The following is a 22,144-nucleotide window of genomic DNA, read 5'->3' on the forward strand; positions in this document are numbered from 1 at the left end:
TCCCTAGGGAAGGCTTTTTGTGCAGCTCAGGTTTTAATGATTGACCTTATAGGTACTTCTGGATCTGGTGCACCTGGGTTGTATAGAAATGCTGGTCTGGGTCTGAGTTTTTCATCAAACTGCACCCCCTGCAGTTCTATATTCCTGCCCAGTCTCCTCTGAGTGGTCCTATGCTGATTGGGGGGCAGATCAGCTGTCCTTGCTGTGCCCTAGTGTTCCTCTGGTGGTCCTGTCTACCCTACTACCTGTGCTGCAATCACTTCCCATGGGACAGGCCATTGTCTGGTCCCCTGTGATGACTCACTGGCCTCTGAGTGACTCCTTTTTTTCAGTTGTGGTTCCTCAGTCCTATGTGGGTCCATGGGAACTCTCTTGTTGGTAGTGCTGGCCTGGGAGCCACCAAGGCCCTCTTCTCTCCAGTTGCCTCCAAGCAACTTCATCTGAAGGGCCCGGCTGTGACTTTTGCTGGCTCCTGCTCTGTGAGCTCAGCAGCTCCAGACTTAAAGCAGCTGCAGCACGAAACAGTTGGAGTGGTGTTTTCTTTCTCTCATCGTGGTTTCTCCCACCTTCATGCACTCCACAGATCTCTCCTCCTCTTCCCCTGAACTCTAGGGGCCCCAGCTTGGCTGTCATTGCTTTTTAATAGTTGTAAATTGGTTGATTTCTGTGAGAGAGTGACACTGGGGACTGTCTATTCCACCATCTTGACCAGAAGCCTATATCTTTTTATTTTCTAATGTGCACATTCCATGCTGTAAATTGCCCTGTAAGCACTGCTTTCGCTGTATCTCATTAATTTGATAATTTGTATTTTTAATTTCAATCAATTCAAAATATTTAAAATTTTCTCTTGAGATTTCTTCTCTGACTCATATGTAATTTATCAGTCTATTCTTTAATCTCCTAGTGTTTTGGGATTTTCCAGCTATCTTTCTGTTATCGATTTCTAGTTTAATTTTATTGTGGTCAGAGGGCAGACATTGCATGATTTCTACTCTTTTACATTTGTCAAGGTGTATTTTATGCCCTGGAATGTGGTCTGTCTTGGTCAATATTTCATGTGAGCTTGAGAAGAATGTGTATTCTGCTGTTATTGAATGAAGTAGTTGATAAGTGTCAGTTATATCCAGTTGATGTTGATGTCAAGTTCAACTATGTCCTTACTGATTTTCCGCTTGCTACATCATCATTTCTGATAGAACGGTGTTGAAGTTTTCACTAGACTAGATAATAATGATTCCAACTGTAATACTGAAATCATCTATTTCTCCTCAAAGTTCTATCAGTTTTTGCTTCATGTATTTTGATGCTCTGTTGTTAGGCACCTATATGTTAAGGATTATTACTTCTTGGAAAATTAACCCCTTATGTCATGCCCCTCTTCATCCCTGACAACTTTATTTGTTCTGAAGTCTGCTCTGCCTAAAATTAATATAGCTATTCCCACTTTGTTTTCATTAGCATGGTATATTTTTCTCCATGCCTTTATTTTTAATCTATATGTGTCTCTATATTTAAATTGAGTTTCTTGTGGACAACATATAGTTGGGTTTTGGTTTTTTAATCCACTCTGACAATCTCTGTCTTTTAATTGGTGTATTTAGACCATTGACCTTTGAAATGATTATTGATATAGTTGGATTAATATCTATGATGTTTGCTACTGTTTTCTATTTTTTGCCCTTGTTCTTTGCTCCTGTGTTTTTCTTCCACTCTCTTTTTGCCTTTTGTGGTTTTAACTGAGTGTTTTATGTGATTCATTTTCTCTTCTTTCTTAGCATATCAATTATACTTCTCTTTTTACTTATTTTAGTGGTTTCCCCAGAGTTAGCAATATGTATTTATAATTAATCCATGTCCACTTTCAAATACTTTCAAATAATACTGTACTGCTTCCTGGTAGCACAAGTACCTTATAATAACAAAATATAGTCATGTGCTGCATAACAACATATTGGTCTACAACTGAATATACAACAGTGGTCCCATAAGATTATAATCGAGCTGAAAAATTCCTGTCACCTAGTGACATTGTAGCCATCGTAAGACTGTGGCACAACAAATTATTCATGTAGGAGCAATAGGCTATACCATGTGGCCTAGGTGTATAGTAGGCTGTGCCCTCTAGGTTTGTTTAAGTATACTCTATGATGTTTGCACAAAAGCAAAATCCCTTAACACACTTCTCAGAAGGTATCCCTATTGTTTAGAGACACATGACTGTAATCCTCATCTCTCCCTTCCATCCCTTGTCTCATTGCTATCATGCATTTCACTTAAGTATGCACAAAAGCACATAATCACACTTAATCACATATAATTGAATATCTTGTCAATGTTATTTTGAGCAAATTATTACCTGTTAGATCAATTAAAAATAAGAAAAATAAAAGTTTTTATTTTGCCTTTATTTATTTCTTTCCCAGTGCTCCTTCTTTCTTAATGTAGACCCAAGTTTCTGACCTGTATAATTTGTCTTCTCTCTGAAGACAAATGTTTCTTACAAGGCAGGTCTACTGCCCACGAATTCCCTCAATTTTTGTTTGTCTGAGAATGTTTCTATTTTTCCTTCACTTTTGAAAAAGAATTTTACAGGGTGTTGGTCTCTCGCCACCGCCTCGTTACTGGGGACCAACAACACAGGGCGGGAGGAGGGATCCCGGACCAGCCGGCGATAACCTCCTGTGGGGCTGAGCGGGATGGTGAGTGTCGCAGGCCCGACCCCCTCTGCGCTTCGGCCCGGGGCAAAGAAAGAGACACCGAGCCTGGAGAGCGGTCAAAGCCGGAACTCCGTTTATTGCCAGGGGACAGGAGCTTATATAGAGAGGACAGGGTGGGGGAGCCGTCACCCAATCAGGGGCGGCCGCGCCGCGGAGGGACGGGAGAAAGTAGGGCGGGAAAAAAGTGCAGAGTCATAGAACCCCGGAAAAGGGAGTAGTTAGGTACGTGCGCTTTGGCCCACATGAAATGGCGGCGGCGATCTTGAGGCTCGCGCGCAACATGGCTGCCACCCTGCCCCCGCCAAGAAACAGACATATGGGAAAATCCCTTATGGCGAAAATGCACGTAATATGGCCCAACAACAGGGTACAGAATTCTGTGTTGACGGGGTTTTTTTTCCCTGAACATTTTAAATATTTCATTCCACTTTCTTCTTGCTTGCATGGTTGCTGAGGAGAAATCAGATATAATTCTTATCTTTGCTCCTTCATAGGTGAGGTGTTTATTTTCCTCTGGCTTCTCTCCGAATTTTTTTCTTGATCTTTGATTTTCTGTAGCTTGAAAATGATATGCCTGGGTAGAGGTTTTTGGCATTTATCATGCTTTGTGCTTTCTGAGTTTCTTGCATCTGTGGTTTGATATCTGACATTAATTTAGGGAAAATTCTTAGTCACTATAATTTCAAGTATTTCTTTTTCTTTTCTTTCTTTTCTTTTCGTTTTTTTTTTTTTTTGGTTTTTGTCTTTTTTGTTGTTGTTGTTTAAATATGACTGGTAAGGGGATCTTAACCCTTGACTTGGTGTTGTCAGCACCACACTCTGCCAAGTGAGCCACGGGCTGGCCCTTGCCCTTTCTTTTTCTTATGGTATTCCCATTATGCATATATTATATCTTTTGTGGTTTTCCTACAGTCCTTGGATATTCTGTTCTTTTTTCAGTCTTTGTTCTTTTTGTTTTTCCATTTTCAAAGTTTTGACTGATATATCTTCAAGGTCAGAGATTCTTTTCTCAGGTGTGTCCAGTTTACAAATAAGCCCATCAGAGGCATTCTTCATTTCTCTTACTGATTTTGATCTCTGGCATTTCTTGTTGATTCTTTCTTAGGATTCCTGTCTCTCTGCTGTCAGTGCCCATCTATTCTTGCATGCCATCTGCTTGATCCATTAGAGCCCATAGCATATTAATCATAGTTGTTTTAAATCCCCAATCTGATAACTCCACCATTTCTGCCATATCTGAATCTAGTTCTGATTCTTGCGCTGTCTCTTCAAACAGTGTTTTTGCCTCTTAGCATGCCTTGCAATTTTTTTTTTTTTTTTTTTTTTTTTAACCGTTGGCCAGTCAGGGAGTCCAAACCCTTGACTTTGGTGTTATCAGCACCGTGCTCTGACCAGTATTTTCTTGATAGCAGATACGGTGTACTAGGTAAAAGGAATTCCAGTAAATAGGCCTCTAGTATTGTGGTGGTAAGGCGTGGGGAAGGAAAAGCATTCTATAGTACTATGGTTAGCTCTACATCTTTTAACAAGCCTGTGCCTCTGAACTGTGAAGTTCACAAGTGCTTTGGGTGGGACAGGATGGCTAGAGTGGGCTGGAGTTGGGCATTTTCTTTCCCCCAGTTCAGTTAGAATCTGATTTTTAAAAAACTCAGTTGTTTAAGCTCTGGTAAAATAGTTTATCACAAGATCAGGCCTTGTTAAGAAGAGCAGAATCCTCTGGCTTATATCAAAAATAGTTCTTGCACCCTTTTCCTGATGGAAGCACAAGGGGATTTTTCTCCTGTGTTTACTGTGAGAACCTGGTTGAGCTCCTAGAAGTAAAACTCACAAAAGACTGGGGCCTCCCTATGAGTGGCCCCCTGGAGTTTTTGACTCTCGGACTTGTCCACATTGAGCCTCCAGCAATTCATCGGTCACAGTTGAGGTTTTCCTACCCTCGCACACTGTTCCTGTGGAGCTCTCGGCTTGGGGGTTTATGTTCTAGTGGGTTTGATTCTCTGTATTCTCCTGGCCGTCTGTTCTATTTCAGGGGCAGCAGTTTGCCCTGGGACCTCACTCTACCCATGGGTCTAAGAAGAGTTATTGATTTTTTCATTTGTTCAGCTTTTTGCTTGTTAGAACAGAGTGATGATTTCTAAACTCCTTACATGTGGGACTGGAAACTGGAGCACTTTATGTTTTCACCTTTGATGTCCTACACCGACAGCCAAGAGATGTGGGTACAACAAAGATATTCTTTGAAATCAGATTGTGGATCTGGAAGGGGCTTAGAAGTCCAAGCATGGATGTTCCTCTCTCAGTAATATTCCAGCATGTTAGCAGAGTGATGGAGCAGGCTGTGTTCACATGACCCCTTTTGGTACAGAATTCAAATAAACCTTTTTCAGAGAAAGAAATCAAGTTCTAAAAATAAAAGAGTGGCTTTTGTAGAAGGAAAGAGTAGAATAATGGTTACCAGAGGCCAGAGGGGTGGGGAAGTGGAGGATTAATGGGTACAAAGCTATGCCATCTACACTAAATGTATCAACGTATAGTACATGCTTGTATTGAAACAACCCACAGTACCCCACGATATGTACAAATAAATTTTTAAAAAATTAAAGAATATTTAATAACACCATGACAAAAAAAGAAATCAAGTTCTAGAATCAGTGTTCTGTTCCCTGAAAGGAAATTTAAATGTGATATTTATTCATATTTAATATATGAGTATGAAAGAATGTGTAAAAGGAAGTAACTAGAAACAGTGGTTATCTCTGCAAGGTGGTTTGGATGATTTTAGTTCTGGGTGATAGGATGATCAGTGATTTTTCTTTTTCTTTTTGTTTTACTGAATGTTCCAAATTCTAGCTAATGCACATATGCTACTTTTACAATCAAAAAAAAAAATAAAGGTAACATTTGAGGCCATGAACATTTGGATATCTCTTCTTGTGTCTTTTTGTAGTCTGCAAAATGAATGTTCACCGTCGATGTGAGACCAACGTAGCTCCCAACTGTGGAGTGGATGCCAGAGGAATCGCCAAAGTGCTGGCTGACCTGGGTGTCACTCCAGACAAGATCACCAACAGTGGCCAGAGGAGGAAAAAGGTAACTGGCCAGGTGCTGGTGTTCCTGGAGCTCTTTTTAGGCAGGTATCTCTGTGCTGGCTTCCAGAGAGTTCCCTGGACTGAAGTTATAAGATTCCTGGGCTTGAGGCATTTTATTCAAAACAGTGTATTCTTAAAGAAACAAACAAACAAAAAGAGTCCAAGCAGGTAACAGTAAAGTCTCCTTTAGCTCCAAAAGTGGGGGGGAAACAGAGGAAGCCTCAAATGTGATGTTTGTCACAGAAACATAAGCTTTGAGATGAGGACTTTCGAATTCCTTCCAGAAAAAGCTTAACAATTCTAGACAAGGAAATAGACTTATCTGCCTCCAGAACTGGCATGAAAACAATGTCAGTGTCTGAACTTTGCCCTTGGCATCATTATAATGAGGATAAATGGCTGAAGAGCTGGAATCACTTTTTTTTCTATGGAGGAAGCCAAGAAAATTTGTGATAGTACCAGCACTGAGCTGCCTGAGGAATATTGTTAATGTCCCACGACATGAAACATCTGGAACTTTCTTTGGGGACCAAAACCTTGTCTCTCTCCATGTGACATTCTGAATGTCAGTAGGAAGAGATCCATTACTAAAATGTTATTTTGGTAAGTCAGGGCCCACAGACGTAAATAGAGCTGACAGCACCCGTAGCATTTTGTTTGCAGGCCCATTAGCCTTGGCTTCTACCCTAGAAAGTTTAAGAGGCCTTCAAAAGTAAGTTATGAGGAAATCAGAACCGTGTTAATTGGGCAAGAAATCCTGGGGGAGGGCGGGATGGGGGTGGCCCTCGTTGCCCAGTGACAAACATTCTCAAGGTCTTTACTAGAAAAGTAAGTCTGACTCTAGGTGCCTCCACAATCTTGACACCTAAATGTTCTTCCTAAATTTTGCCTGCAAATACCCTCTGAAGGGTCCTATGTTTCCTAATCATCTCCCCACTTTAAAACCTGCTCATGTGTCCCCTGGAGCCTCCTAGAGGAGCCTTTTCTCGTGAATGAGAAGGGTTGTTTTTGTCTTCCTAAACTTCTCCTTCTCTCCATTCCCAGTAAACAAAGCTGTTTTGCAAGGGACTCAGAAAAAAATTCTCTTCCCCCTGGTTGAGTAACTATGAGATTTTGAGCTTTTGGTGGCTCTTCTTGGCTCTCTAAGTCCCACTAGTGGAAACAGGATTTCAGCTGTTGACCTGAGGCGTTGGAACTGCAAGCAGAATGCTAGTACCCGAGAATGCTAGAGCCCCCCCGAAGAGGCGACTTAAGCAAACACTCTGTGATGACAGTGCTAAACAGATACATTCGTGAGCTCTAGAAAGGGCGCTTTTCAGGATTCGTGGTTTTTTCTCCTGCTAGAAGTAAATTAAGACTGAATCTTTAATTTTCATAAAACATTTCAAAGAAAATTCTATACCTGCCCTCTCCAGTATATTTACATGGGCTGCAATGTTAGCAATGAGGCATTATCTGCCTATCTTGGATGTGGAACCCAGTGATAAGAAGCCAACATGAAGAAATGCAGGAAGGGCAGAATGAAGGCCTAAGGGACTGTAGTCCTGATATTTTTGTGGCTGTGATGCTTCTAATGCAACAGCAGAAAAAAAGCCAAGTAGTAGCCAAGTTAGCATGAGGGGATAAAAAAGAAGTGCCTTAGCAGCTAAAAGGGCTTCTTTGCAGGAGCATCAGACTTGCTGTAGTTTTGGTTCTCCTCATGTTGTCCTAGCAAGCAATCCATCACCCAGAAAGGCCACATGCACACAGTGAGTGGACCGAGTAGGAGGGAGCAGAAGTGCTTGTGATCTCTTAGTCCAAACCACTGACTTTAGTGGTGACTTAAAGTGGATATGCCAGCATCCATGCCAAGAAACACACTTCACTGGGGGTGTGCTGTTAAAATTTGCTAGCAAAAATCAATACATCTGAAAATATTTACTGAGTATCTGTTATGTGTATTACTTGGTGCAAGTCACTAGGGACAATAAGAGAACTGGATAGAGCCTTACCTTCAAAGAACCTGTAGTCTAATTGAGTAGAGAACCCCACACTGTATACACATACAGATATTATTAACAGTACAAAGCTGAATAGGATAATGAATGAATATCAGACAAGTGTCAGGGACACCAGGCGTTACATTGCTTTGGATGAGATAACTCGCGTTGCCTAGATAGGCAGAGGAAGGTTTTATGGGAGAGGTGGGACTGGGCTTTGCTTACAGAAGTCAGCCATATTTGGATGGAATAAAAATTGACCAAACTGAAGTCACTTGCTTTCTTCTCTTTAATTGAGTCTTCCAGAATATCAGTTCAGCGACTGCTGCTGTGCACCAGGAACTCTTACAGCTCCTGGTGTAGTCTCTTGATGCTTTTGACCTCAGGGAAACTCTCAACTTTCCCGTCTGATGCCTCTCTTCGTTCTTTTTCTCCTCTCAAGCTCCTTGCCGGTGCTGAGTCTCCGCAGCCTGCTTCTGGAAGCTCACCGTCTGAGGAAGATCGATCCAAGTCAGCACCCACCTCCCCTTGCGACCAGGGTGAGACCCTCAGATTTGCTTCCTTACCTCTGAGCTCTGTCATTGGAAGGGCCAAAGAGCTTGAAGTCTCTCTACTCAGGAATGACCTTGTTAGCTGCAACAACCAGCAGCCCTGGAAGATCTTCAGACCCCCTTTCCCTATTGTTTTAATAGTAGTTCTTTCCCTCTACAAGGCTTTCTTGAGGGCTGGGTACTAAGTGGCTGTGCCTGCCTTAGATTCCTTCCAGGCCGTGGTAAGAGAAAGAGCATGTGATGTTAGGGTTCTTTACTTTCTCTTGCCTCTTCCTCAGCTCCAGGTGCAGAGGAGGAGGAAGGAGGGGCACAGCTCCTTCTCTTACCACTCTGCCCCAGTGTCTGGCCCTAGACCTGTCAGTGCCACTCCCTTGAGTTGAGTCTGACACCACCCTGTCCTAACTCTAATCACCGTAACCAAAACCTGAGATCAGGTTGAGTTGGGGAATGGGTGGGGAAGGGTAGAAAGAGGAAGGTAGAGAAGAGGTGGGAAGCGAGCTGCCTCTAGCCCTGACTCCCGTCTACAGCTCATCTCAGGACGTCTCCTTCCGCCTGAATATGCTTAAGAATGTGCTTAAAGTAGTAAGTTGTGCAGGCATAGTGTGCATCATAATAACCCTGCAGGCATTTAAGAATGCTGAGGCTGAGGAGGGACTTATGCATTCAAACGCTTCCACTCTGATGGCTGGTACCAAATGTCACCGGGAAGGAATGTATGTATCTGCAGAACAGGAATAATCACCGTAGTGCAGCAATAGTGCCCTGATGTTCTGGACCCCCTTTCTATTTATTATCCTAATTGTATGCTCACACCAACTCACTGATGGTGCTCCGTCTCTGTTCCCAGGTTACAAGGTGGGAAGTGGAAGTTCAGAGAGTGGAAAAGCTTTGTCCCAAGGTCAGGAACTAAGTCAGTGGTAAGGGTGAGACTGCCCCCCTGGCTTAGGGACCCCACTCTCAGCATCCATGCCACCCAGCCCTCCTTGGAGGTCATCACTTGTGACACAGCCCTTCACACCCAGGAGTAACACAGCTTCAGGGGCTCATGTGTCCGTCCTGAGGCCACAGAACAATTGGTCTCAGTCCCTCTTCGTGCTGCTCCAGTTAACTTTCTGTGTCTTTATAATCTACTTCATTCCAAAAGAAGGAACCTGACAGTACTCTGGGGCCTCCAAACTGGTAGATATTATCCCGGACCAGTGTGGGCATTTTTATGTTTCCCTTTTTACTTCTGAGACCTCCCTTGAGAGCTTCAAAGAGACAGGGTCCTATAGTAAAGGAGACCCCAAGTAAGAAGGAAGCAACCATGGTTTCTAGGCCTGGCTCCTGCCCGGCATGCTGTCTGGCCTTGGCAAGACGTGGGGCCTCTCAGGGCCTCCACTTGTCCCCTGGTACTGCAGGTACCAGTATTTCCCAGCACTGATGTGAGCACTAATGGATGGAAAGTTCCTCTTAGCAAGACATGGCATTATAACAGGACAGAAATAAGACAGTTTCTTTTCCCTCCCCTGTAGGAACACACAGAAAGATATTTTCTCCTAGTTCTGGTGTCCCCAAACACCTATGTTCTGCCTTCCAAAATCCCTTTAATAATGGAGACTTTTAGCTCTATGGTGAGATTAAAAGTTGTGCTTAGTTTAGAGTAAGAGATAGAAAGTGTTAAACTTCAGGCGGGGGGCATGTCTGTAGACTCAACAGCTGTCCCCATCTCTACTCTCCCCGCTACCCCAACACATCTCAGAGGAATCAAACTCCAGATCTGAGAAAGATCTCTAGTCTCCTTGAGGCAGCTCTCACTGGCCTCAGTCCTTCTGAAAAGAAGCTGAAGTAGGTTTCTCTTGTCAGGTGGTCCCTGGTCACCCATGCCTGATTCTGATTCCCAAGAGCTAAAAGTCTGTGTCCCCCTTCCATTATCCCAGTAACTCACAAGCATCTTTTAAAATCGGATTATGCTCGGGATGCTCATTTCTGTACAGACAAGTGCATGTCTTGGTGAATGAACAGCTATCAATAAAGCTCCTTCAAATAGAAAAGGTCAAAGGATAATCCAGTGTTATCACCTTCAGGCAATTCAGGTCACATTCTCTGGAGCGGGCACAAGACCTCTCATGTTGTGAAATTGTACTGAGGATTTCTCACCACATCAGAGATAAATTTGCAACACGTCACTCTGGGAAACAATTCTAATGATAAGCGCATTGCTTGTTTTGTCAGATAACCTTGTGTGAGATGGGTATTTAGAATAAACCCAGCAGTAAGTCCAAGTAAAGACCTTTACAAGGGGAAGGCTTTCTACTCCTAACTGTTGAAATAATTATATCACCAATGATTATTGTGATGCTGGTTCTTGATTAGTTCTAATCTTCAGAGGGGAAGGGTACCTGTTGCCATTGTGACTGTGCAGAGTTCTAGAGAAGGCCTGGATTCTTGCACTACACCTAGCATAACGGAATAGGCTACTATCCAAAGGGGGCTGTCAGAGCGGTGGTCAGGCCCTTTGAAATCTGAAGGAGCTTGTGGAGTCTCTGCTCCTCAAGGGACCTCTTTGCATACCTAGTCCCCGCTGTATGTTAGGTGCCAATGAAAGTGTGTTGAACAGATGAAGGAGCTTATGAAGAGATGCCATGCAAGATCTGTTGCCATAGAGAGCCAGAAAGAGGGTTGGGAGCTCATGGGGGAAATTCTGACTATCAAGTCCCAATGGGAAAGGCTCATGAGATGCACATTCATGCAATATCTTGTTACCCTTGGCCCTAGAAATAAAAGAACTTGAAAACAACATCCGGAAGGCTTTGTCATTTGACAACCGAGGGGAGGAGCACCGGGCAGCATCATCCACCGATGGCCAACTGGCAAGCCCTGGAGAGAATGGTGAAGTCCGGCAGGGCCAGACCAAGCGCTTGGGCCTGGATGAGTTCAACTTCATCAAGGTGTTGGGCAAAGGCAGCTTTGGCAAGGTCTGTGGCCCACATGGGTAGAACTGATGAGTTTCTCTACCCCTCGGCATTGCCTCATGCCAATCAATCTCTGTGATCGGATATTGAATGAGGAACATTTCAGCCTGGTCTTGTTCCTAATTGAGTGAAGAAAATGGCCTGAGGCCAAGCAGATAGGAGCTCTGATTCTGCTCTTAATTGGCTATGAACTTTAGTGTCATCATTTCATCTCTTTAGGATGCAGTTTTTCTCATTCATTCAATGGGAACAGGAATCAAGTGAGATAGTGGATGAGAAAGCACTTTGAAAAGTATCAAATGCTTTGCATGTGCTCAGCATTCTATTATCAATAATAATAGTACAGTTCTTCCCTCCTTCGGACCTCCTTCTGAAATTGTTTCTAATTCATTAGGAAGACTTTGAAAATGAACTCTAGAATCTCTGCCCTCAGTGAACTCAGAGTTCAAAGTGAATCTTAGCATGTATTATTTTGGAAGTTAAATGTTATATAACTGATTTTTCTGGCACTTACTAAATGTTCTGTTTATATCCTCTTCATGTAGCAAGAGAATAAGAATAATCATCTCATGTCAGGTCAGGGTCCTCTGCCCTTGGGGCCATTCTCCATGTCCTGCTCCCCACTGAGACGAACATGGTGGTGTGGATGTGCCTCCAAGTGTGCAGAAAAGCATTAATGGTGACCAGCCACCACTCTGATGGCTGGGTGAGATGGAATAGTAATCCCCGTTCATTCTAGAAAGAAGATGGAGGTGCAGAGAGCCAAAAAAGCTGGTCGGCATCTCAGCTGAGACCCCTGATTGTCCCCTGGCTCTTCTCAAAACTGTGCCTGGAAGTTGATGAGAGTCACTTTTTTGGAACCTCTTGGAGCAGAGGCCCTGCTCTGGGAACCGGGCAGCTCCAGGATTACATGCCCTCACATGTCCTGGATTCTTGAAAGCAGCCACCTGTAGGTCAGTTGGCTGAGCTGCAGGCCCATTCCACTTCCCTGCAAAGGGAAGGGCTCTGAGAAGCCCCCGGGCACAGGGCCTGGTTCCCAGACATCTCACTGGCCCCTCTCTCCTCCTGAGCAGTATGGTAACTGGAGTTTGCTTCAGTGGCAAATGAAGCAATCACATTCGTTAGAGACTGGCTAAATAAGGAGCAGACTGCAGTCCCCTGGCTAGGCATAACTCTGGGATGTGAGCAGGACTTGGTTTAATTTTGAACAAGATTCAAAGAAAACATCAGACTCAGAGTTTTCAGGTTTCTATATAGTATAGGCAGGATGGGAACTTGATGACTCTGGAGCATTTAGGTTTTTTCCTAGGAAAAATGACAGCCAAAGTTTGAGCCAGTTTTAAAGAGTCTGTATTATGTAGGCGGTGAAAAGTCTCAGGTTAACATCACGAATGCTCCTTAGTTTTTACAGTTTACATTGGAATACTATACTTAGCAGTTAGTTATTTCAAAAGAAAAGGCTTGTAACATTATAAGAAAATGGGTACAAAAATATCAAATGATAGGAAAACTTTAGGAAAATAGAATTGTTAATTGGCTCTCTAGAGAAGGAATCACTTTTCCTGCTTTAAAACTATAGAAGAAACCATAAAAGCAAACAAGGGTAGATTCAACTATGTAAAGACAAATTATTCTGCTCAATAAAGTAACAGAAAATTGTAAAACAGGCTTAGAAAAACCTTTGCAAAAAGTAAAGCATTAGTATCCTTGTATATCATATACAAATTTGTAAGAAAATAAGACAGCAGATAACTAGATAAAGGGCATATAAATAATTCACGTAAAAAGAAATATAGTTAGAAAACCAATATTTAAAAAGTTTTGTTGAAAGTTAAAACAGCATCAAGGTAACATTTCACACCATTAAATGAGCAAAAAACTTTTTAAGTGAAAGCACGTGATGTTGGTAAATTGCCATGAAACTAAAACATTTCTGCAATGCTAGTGGCACATTACAGTGTACATCATTTCTGAAAATCAGTTAGGAGATGTGCAAAATGTTTAACCCTTTAATCTACTTCTAAGAATTTCTATCTTAAGGATGTAATCCAAAAGAAATAAAAAAAAATTTATATACAAAAATACTCAATGCAATTTATTTATATAATATTTAATCATTATATATAACTTAAGTATCTAATATGAGGAAAATGCTTAAATAAATTGCAGTATATTTACTTTGAATTGAGTATCAGCAACCATGGTAATGATAGAAACCATATAGAAAAAGGCTTACAAAATAATGGTTCTGTTAAAAAAAAAAAAACTATACTGTATTAGCTGTTCTATAATTGCAAGTGTGACAAGTGTATATGAACATATGAATAATAATTTAACAGATGGGTATTGAACTTTTCTTTGCCTGGGCACTGTGCCAGAGATTAAAATAAGTAAATTGTAGTAGCTGTATTAGGAAGGATAGTTTTTCTAAGCATTTTGCAATGCTGTTATAATATTTGAAATGAAAGAAAAGGAATCACTTTTTGAAGTATGTAGTATTAACTTGTGTTTCTTCTTTGATTCCATACATGCAGAGATTGATGAAGACGATTTTGATTGATTGCAGGTCATGCTGGCGGAACTCAAGGGCAAAGATGAAGTATATGCTGTGAAGGTCTTAAAGAAGGACGTCATCCTTCAGGATGATGATGTGGACTGCACAATGACAGAGAAGAGGATTTTGGCTCTGGCACGGAAACATCCATACCTAACCCAACTCTATTGCTGCTTCCAGACCAAGGTATGTTTAGGAAAGAGCTGGCTGAACACTATCTTGGGGTAGCCCATAGAACATTACGGTATCTTGACCGTCAGATCAAAAACCAATTTTAGGCCCCCTCCATTCTTCTCTCAAAGACCTCGTAAAGTGGAATGTATTTTACCCTTGAGAAGATCAGGGTGTATTTGAACAGCATCTTTTTTAACGTCATGGAATTTTCCATTCAATGTCGTGCTTGTGAAGGGCTGAGAGAGCAGTAGAACTCTTTACAAATACAGCTGGACAAAGCCAAATGACTAACCTCAGTGTTTGCTCATTGGGAAAACCAACAGACCTGGTTAATCCTAACCTATTCCTAACTTTCTATCACTTGTCAAATCACTTAAATTCCATGATGCTTTCAGGTCAAATGAAAGAGAGGAAAGACCACCCTAATTGCTTCTACTTTGTGTTATATCATATGAGATGAAGGATGTAAACAAATGCTTTAAATTCTGTAGTGAAATACAAACATAAGGTAGCATTTTGACTTGCCATGTAGGTGCCTGTGAACCAGAAGGTGGCAGTAAAGAAACAAAGATAATCTGTAACTATACTGTGGAGTCTGACCTATGAGAGTCATAATTGATTTGTTACTTACTCTTAGTAAAGAGAAGAAATGACAACATTTTTCATGTAGCTCTTATTTTATTATCCTTTTTGGGGAGGAAAATTAAAGTCTTTTAGCATGCATTATGGATTTTGTAGCATTTGGCTTCTTAGAAGGCAAAGGTGACCTCACCTGGAACTCCTGCCTGTGCCCACCTGGAGCCAGACAGTGAAGGGGCCTCATGGACAGGCAGTTCCTTAAACCTGGGCCTACTCTTGCCTTCATGTTGTTGTGATGCCAGTCTTTCCATTTAGGATTCAACAATTACTCATTTGGCAAATTTGTATCTTCTTATACTTTATTGAATCCTTCCCATGTGCCCCGTGCCGAACCAGGTACTGGAGTTACAGTGGTGAACAAGACCCAGTCCCTGATCTCAGGGAGTTTACAGTCTCTTTGGTACACTGTTTCCCAAAGGGTATTTCTCAGAACCCTAATCACTTGAGAAGCTGTAAAAATAAAGGACTCTGTGGCCTGTAGTTAGGGACACTGCACTCTTGACTGCTCTTGGATAGTCTCAACACACGTTTGTTTGTTTATTGAAGTCCCTGAAGAGACCTGCAATGGAGGGGAAAAAAAGAAAGATCCCCTTTGTTTACTGTTTCCCAACTTATTTTATCCTTAGTCACCACATCCCCCACCCCCACCTCAGCCACGCACACCACCTATTCCACACTGAGAAACACTGATCTGTAGGAATTTTTCCTACCTCTCTGTTCTCTTAAAAGAATAAGAAATCTTCTGAGAAATCTCAAAATCATTCTGCTTATCCTTCAAGGACCTTTATATTTCTTTGACTGTGCAACTTTCCTCGCAGACCCACATTTAAGAATCTATCCCTTTCTGAACAAGTACAGGATTTACTAGCTCTCCTGGTGTTTGAGGCGTGTTGTGTAATGCCCAGTGTGGATGGGTTAGTGCATGTATGCGTACATACGCAGAGTCCAAAGCGACGAAAAGGGCTCAGTGATGGGGTCAACTCTTTTCTTTTCCCCACGAAAGCATAATTCTAGATTACTGAGAAATATGTCATATCCTGCATATCTTTATCTTTCATGGTACTTATCACAGGGCCTCACACCTGGTGGGTGTCACAATTGTGACATAACACAATTAAGTGTGAGACGAGGTAAAGGATGTAAACAAATGTTTGAAATTTCATAGTGAAATACAAACATCAAGTGACATACAAACATAACATAGAGGCTTGGAAGATGTTTCTTTAAACCACCTCTTTTACTCTTCTTTTTGTACCAGTGTGGAAATTGGTTTTCAAAGAAGAAAAAGGTTTTGCCCATAGACTGCATATTGATGGAGTCGCACCTGGCCTCTCATCTGGTCTCTGGGGCTCCCAATCCAGTGGGGTCTTGCTCCACTATCACGTTGCTACTTTCTTGTGCCTAACCCAGCACAGTGTCTCCTCTGGGGGGATCCCTCGGATTACCCCTACCACCAGCAGGTAGCCATCTCTCCTGCTGTCTGAGGTGGTTTTCCTGGGCATACTGGCATTATTTCTTTGGGCACATTGCCAACATGCTAGGAGGGGTCCAGTCTAGCTGTGAGGATTCTGTGGAGCCCTTACATGGCGGATCTTGGAAAGCCACAGTTGAAGGTCAGCTTGGCGAAGGAGTGACAGAGTGGGAGTGGACATCTTCAGTGTCAGCAGAATTCTTCTCCGTGCACAGTAGAATAGCAAGGCTGAGGTATCTTTGTTGTGTGGCAGTTTTTGGAGCACAAAATGGCATTGAATGACTCCATGGATTTCCTTTATGGAAGAATAACAATCAAGCTGACATGTATATTTGGGTCTGTGCAGCTAAAGGATGAGGATAGGGAAAGTAGGGACTTCTCTGCAGTGCAGAGATTCGCTAACTGTTCTCAGGCTAGTGTCCCTAGCCACAGTTGCAGGAGCAACTTCATGCTACCTTTCCCATGCCACCACTACTCAGCAGAACACCTTGCTTTACACGACACATGTGTGTTCTCATTTTTCTAAAGTGCATCATATTTTAACCTCAGTAAAGGTCTTTCACTTAATAATGAAAGAAATCTTATGAAAAATCATTTTATAAACCCCCAACTGAACTTTTTAAAGATGTGACTCTTCCTATGACAATCAAGAGTCATGGTTTTAAAGAGTGGCTGTTATCACCTGACTCTGAGGTAGGTGCTGGGTGTGGGGTTATCAGCAAAGAGAAAGAAGATTCTCAAGTAGAGGGCTTTCCTGAGTAAGAGATTGAGAGGTTATCCTAACTTCCATGGGCAAAAACAGCACTGAATAGTTATGTTCTGGATCAGGGTATTTAAACTCTGAAGGGCAGGGTCTCTCTAGCATCTAGTGGAAAAAAGGGGATTGAGCCAGGCTTTGAAGGGGAAGGGGTTGGAGATGATTTGGGTGGGAATGGGATCTGGGTTTGAGAGTCATAGTTCAGTCTTGCATTAGTGTTACTTTTCCTGAAAAGAAAGGACTTTTCCTCTGAGCCACCACGAACCTGGTTTCGACTAAGACTGTAATTCATGATTCAGGGACACAAAGATCTGATTACAATCCTATTAAGATTTCTTTCATTCTTGTTTAATTATAACATGTAGAGCAACAATAATGCTAAGTCGGTTTTAATTACTTTTAGGTACGCCTTTATTTTTCAGTGTGTAGGAAGTAATAGTCGTTTTGGAAACATTCCTTTGAGAATTTCGTGATAGATTACACATGGCTCCAGTCTGTGCATGACATATAAATTACCTGGCAGGACTTAGAGGTGTGTAAAGTGAAAGTACTGTATCCAATAAGGCGACCAAGGGTGATGATTGTGGAAACCCATTGGCATTGGTCATTATGGTATAGTCAAATCTGGTCACTGCAGCCCACTGAATGACCAAGTTACAGTTAAAGAGCAATATGGGCTTTTCTGTACTAAGCCTACCTGCCCTTGGCTCATGTGCTCTGGTTATTCTCCATGGGATCTAAAAGGACAAAAAGCAAGTGAAATGGCTACAGCTTTCCAGTGCGAGTGAGAAAGGGCAGACAGGCCAATAAACTAAGCCAATAACTTTAATCAAATTCAAACCACTGTGTTTGACTTGAGTTCCCATTCTGCTGTGTGCTCTTTGGGATGCTAAAGTAATCTGAACCAACTAGGGAAATGTACAAAAATATATTTGATTAACTGCCAAAACATATGGTACAGAAAAGAAGGTAAGGGGATTCTGGTTCCAGCCAAGATGGAGCAGCCTCATTCCTCCAGGTATTCCCTCTTACAGTTAAAAAACCCTGACCATAATTCTTATTTTATTAAAGGTATTATGCACATCAAAACTGGTATAGCTATAAAGAATTATATCTGTTGATATGGATGAGAAACTAAGATTTTCATATTTAAAATTGTCAGATGACTTAAGTGGATGACATTAAATTATTGTCGGCAGTGTTTAATATTTTCTCATATATATGAGAAAAAAACATATTTTCTCATGCACACACAATTGTTACTTGCTTTAAAAAAGTTATGGCCTGTAATTATTTCAATGAATGTCCAAGTATTTATTGAGCATCTACTATGTGATAGATACTGTGCTAAATTTTAGGGTTACAAAGTTAAAAACATACCAACTCTGAACTCACAATGATTGTCTGGTGGGGAGATAGACATGCAAGGAGTGATATTCTACAGCATGGCAGCTCTTCTGATGGAACTACATAGATGATACATTTAAAGTTCTGCAGAAGGCAGGAAGCCTTCCTGGCAGAGGTGGAACCTAACCTGGACCTTGAAGCTTGGGTAGCATTTAGAAGAGGGTAAGGGCAAAGAGATGACTGATGACACCTAGAAATTATCCCCAAATCTCATTTTCATTATTTTTCCAATGCTAGAACTCCCAACTTATTCTGTGTCCTGCTTCTTCCAAGGAAATGATAATGGCAGAACCACAGCAAGGAAGAAGAGAAAGAAAGGGAGGGGATTTGGAAAATAAGGAGAGAAAGTCCTGTATCTGCAAGATCAGATGCTGGTTGGGACAGGTAATGCTGTGAGTCCTCTCCACTGAGCTGAGGAAACTGCTAGGCTCTTTATTTTTCAGTGTGTAGGAAGGAATAGTCCTTTTGGAAACATTCCTTTGAGAATTTCCTGATAGATTACACATGGCTTCAGTCGTGCACAACATATAAATGGGCTTGGTCAAGGTCAGGGTTGAAGAGGGTAAGTGACTTCAGGAATTGCCTCTTCCAGGTTCCCATCATCCATTGTCTGCTAGGGATAGGAGAGCCGCTGAGAGGTAGGTTTATCTCTGCTTTTCTTTTTGTTTTTATAGTTACAGTAAATAAAAGTACCAGGGATTTTTAGGTTCTACATATTTGTATTTATGATCCCGTCATGAAACCATCCCTTCCAAAAGGATCCCCCCAAACCTGTCTTGAATAATTTCACCCATGATTTTTCCTCTTTAAAAATTTTAATCTCTACACAATCCTTCCCATCCCCCACTCTTTGGCATTTCCTGCCAGGCCTGGGAAGCCAAATCTTGGAGGGTTTTGCTGTGAAGGAAACATAGGGTGAACTCCTAGAGAATCTCCCTTGGCCAGCCTCTCCCACTGCCCTGGGGAAAAAAAAAGCAGCATGGAAAAATCCTTAAAAAGCAACTGGAGACATTTCTCAAATGCATTTTAATAATCTGTGTGAGCATGGGGAGAACTGCTAAGAAGGAGTATTGACAATATAGAAGAAAAGTTGCATAGCTTTATGGAACTTTGATGTTTATTTTGACTGTTAACTTTGAAGAACAGCAAACATCAAGCAAAAAAAAAAAGTAAAAAATTAGGTCATTGGTAGATTTTTTTTTTTTTTTTTTATGAGATGACTGTCAGATTAAATCTAAAAGAGCTAAGAAAGCAATGAATGAAGTACGGGCCTCTTTCCTACTAGACCACACTGCCTGTCTGAGGCAGCATGACTTCGAAGGAGGTGGAGGGTTTTTGACCAGATTTGGTAAGTGCTTCAAGAGAGTAGGTTGAGATGTTCAACATGGCAAATTGGTTTGTGGGTCAGGCAGCCACCTGCAAATCAATATGCTTGCCGAAAAAAGATTTCAAATAGAGATAGCCTTAGTAATTTTTAACAGATTTCAATGAAATGAGGTCCGTGGTAGAGATTGCAGGCTTAATGTTGGCAGAATCAGTTATCAAAGTGAATCAGACTCTGGCAAAGGAGTATTGGCAATATAGGAGAAAAGTTGTAGAGTTTCCAACAAACTCCATCTCCTTACCTCTGAAGACCAGCCTTGCCTGAAAGTGGACTGGACAGCAGTACCATTTCTTCTAATCAGCCAACTAACACCTCTTTAGGGAGGGCCTGTGGCATGCAAATCCCTGCAGGGCATAACCAAACTTTTATAGTAGGGCCTTTGGTCAAACTACTTGGAGGGATGAGCTCTGCTCTCTGGAGGAGGAATGGGGGCCAGTGAGTACATGTGGTGGGGTATGTCTATGTGTAGACAGGCCAGGAGTGCTGCAGCCAGTCAGAGAAAGGAGATCACAGGTTTTCACAACCAAGCAAGTCTTCACATAGCGGGAGGACTTCACCCAGGTCTTGTTCCCTGTGACTGTGCACTGGGAGCAGAGAGGGATGTGTGCTGGTTCTTAATCTAGATGCTGCGACCTCATGTAACTTCTTTGCATATAAGGAAACCTTGCATTTGGATAGGACAGTTGCTTTTAAAATAGCCTTCACTTATTTCTGTCATCTCCAGTCTTCTGAACAATGTCTCTGTGAGGTAATGATGGCCACTCACTCCCTTTCCTTTTTTTCCAATTTTTTTTCTTTACCATCTTAACTGTTTTTGAGTGTACAATTCAGTGGTATTAAATACATTCATAATGTTGTGCAACCAACACGACCATCCGTCTCCAGAACTCTTTTTATCTTGTAAACTGAAATTCTGTACCCACGAAATCATAGCTCCCCATCCCTGCTGTTTTTGAGTGTACAATTCAGTGGTATTAAATACATTCATAATGTTGTGCAACCAACACGACCATCCGTCTCTAGAACTCTTTTTATCTTGTAAACTGAAATTCTGTACCCACGAAATCATAGCTCCCCATCCCTACCCCCAGCCCCTGGCAATCACCATTCTACTGTCTGTGTCTATGATTTTACTATTCTAAGTACCTCATTTAAGTGGAATCATATGGTAATTGTGTTTTTATAACTAGTTAATTTCACTTAGTATAATGTCCTCAAGGTTCGTCCTCATCCATGTTGTAGCATGTGTCAGAACTTCCTTCACTTTTAAGGTATCTGCCATTGAAGATACATACCACATTTTGCTTATCCACTTACCTGTTAATGGACACTTTGGCTTCCACATTTTAGCTATTATGAATGATGCTGCTAAGAACATAGCTGTATAAATATCTCTTCAAGATCCTGCTTTCCATTCTTTTGGCTATATACCCAGAAGTGGGATTCCTGGATCATATGGTAGTTATATTTTTAATTTTTGAGAACACTCCGTACTGTTTTCTATAGTGGGTGTACCATTTTACATTCCAACTGACAGTACAAAGGGGTTCCAATTTCTCCATCACCTTGCCAACACATGTTATTTTCTGGGTTTTTGAGAGTAGCCATCCTGATGGGTGTTAGGTAGCATCTTTGCATTTCCCTAATGATTAGAGGTCACTTCTTTTAACACATGAGAAAAATGAGGTCCAGAGCAGTCTTATAACCTGTTTGTAACAGAACCTGGATTAGAATCAAGGTTTCCCAGAAGATTTTGTTCACACTGTTTTTCTGCCTCCAGCTCCTCCCTTCATGTAAATCCTCCACTTGAAATATCATCACCTCTGAATCCCCTCTCCCCAGTCCCCAATTATTGTCAGATGCATAAGAAAGGTCTGAGCTCTATTTTACTTGGACTCAGTGAGATGGAAATCTCAACAAAAATTAATGCCTCTTAAGTTGGCGAGAGTGGCAGGTTTTGTCAGCCTATTTCTGGAAATATTTCTGTTTTCTGAAAGAGGGAGGGAGGAGAAAGGGGCAGGGGCACAGGAATTATATCCAAAACTGGCTGGAGCAAGATGAGGCCCTCACACTTGTTCATTTAGCCATTGTTTATTGAATAGCTACTATGTGCCATGCCGTGAGGCATTGTGCAGTGCCACACTGCTTGCTGAGGGAGATAGTGATGGACAAGGTGGGTGTGTGTCCTGGCCTCATGAACTTGAAGCCTCATAGGAGCATGTTTATTGCACCACAATGTGAAAAGTTCTGGCCTCTCTCTAGTGCCCTGAACTCAGTACCTATTCTTCGGAAACAGTTGGCCTAGTCTTTTCCAAAAAATATATAATTTTTTATCATAAAGAATATTTGGTAAGTGTAGAAAATTTGGAAAATTCAGAAAAGACAAAAAGGAAAATAAGATTAAAGACCTAGGTATAAGACCCAAAACTGTAAAATTAGTAAGGGAAAATATAGGTGAAGCACTT

The 22,144-nt window shown here is 41.7% G+C and overlaps 1 protein-coding gene across 1 annotated transcript in view; it reads left to right on the forward strand.

Moving 5' to 3' along the window:
• Positions 1-22,144, forward strand: part of PRKCE (protein kinase C, epsilon) — a gene marked incomplete at its 3' end in the record, with an annotated part of 314,978 nt that overhangs the window by 148,314 nt on the left and 144,520 nt on the right. Inside the window, exons 6-9 of the mRNA XM_008574606.1 lie at positions 5,668-5,810; positions 8,231-8,327; positions 11,097-11,296; positions 13,860-14,033. Coding sequence (XP_008572828.1) covers positions 5,668-5,810; positions 8,231-8,327; positions 11,097-11,296; positions 13,860-14,033 — 614 coding nt within the window. The remainder of the gene's footprint in view (positions 1-5,667; positions 5,811-8,230; positions 8,328-11,096; positions 11,297-13,859; positions 14,034-22,144) is intronic.

This window comes from Galeopterus variegatus, unplaced genomic scaffold, assembly GCF_000696425.1.
Source record: "Galeopterus variegatus unplaced genomic scaffold, G_variegatus-3.0.2 Scaffold1073, whole genome shotgun sequence".
Taxonomy (NCBI): domain Eukaryota; kingdom Metazoa; phylum Chordata; class Mammalia; order Dermoptera; family Cynocephalidae; genus Galeopterus; species Galeopterus variegatus.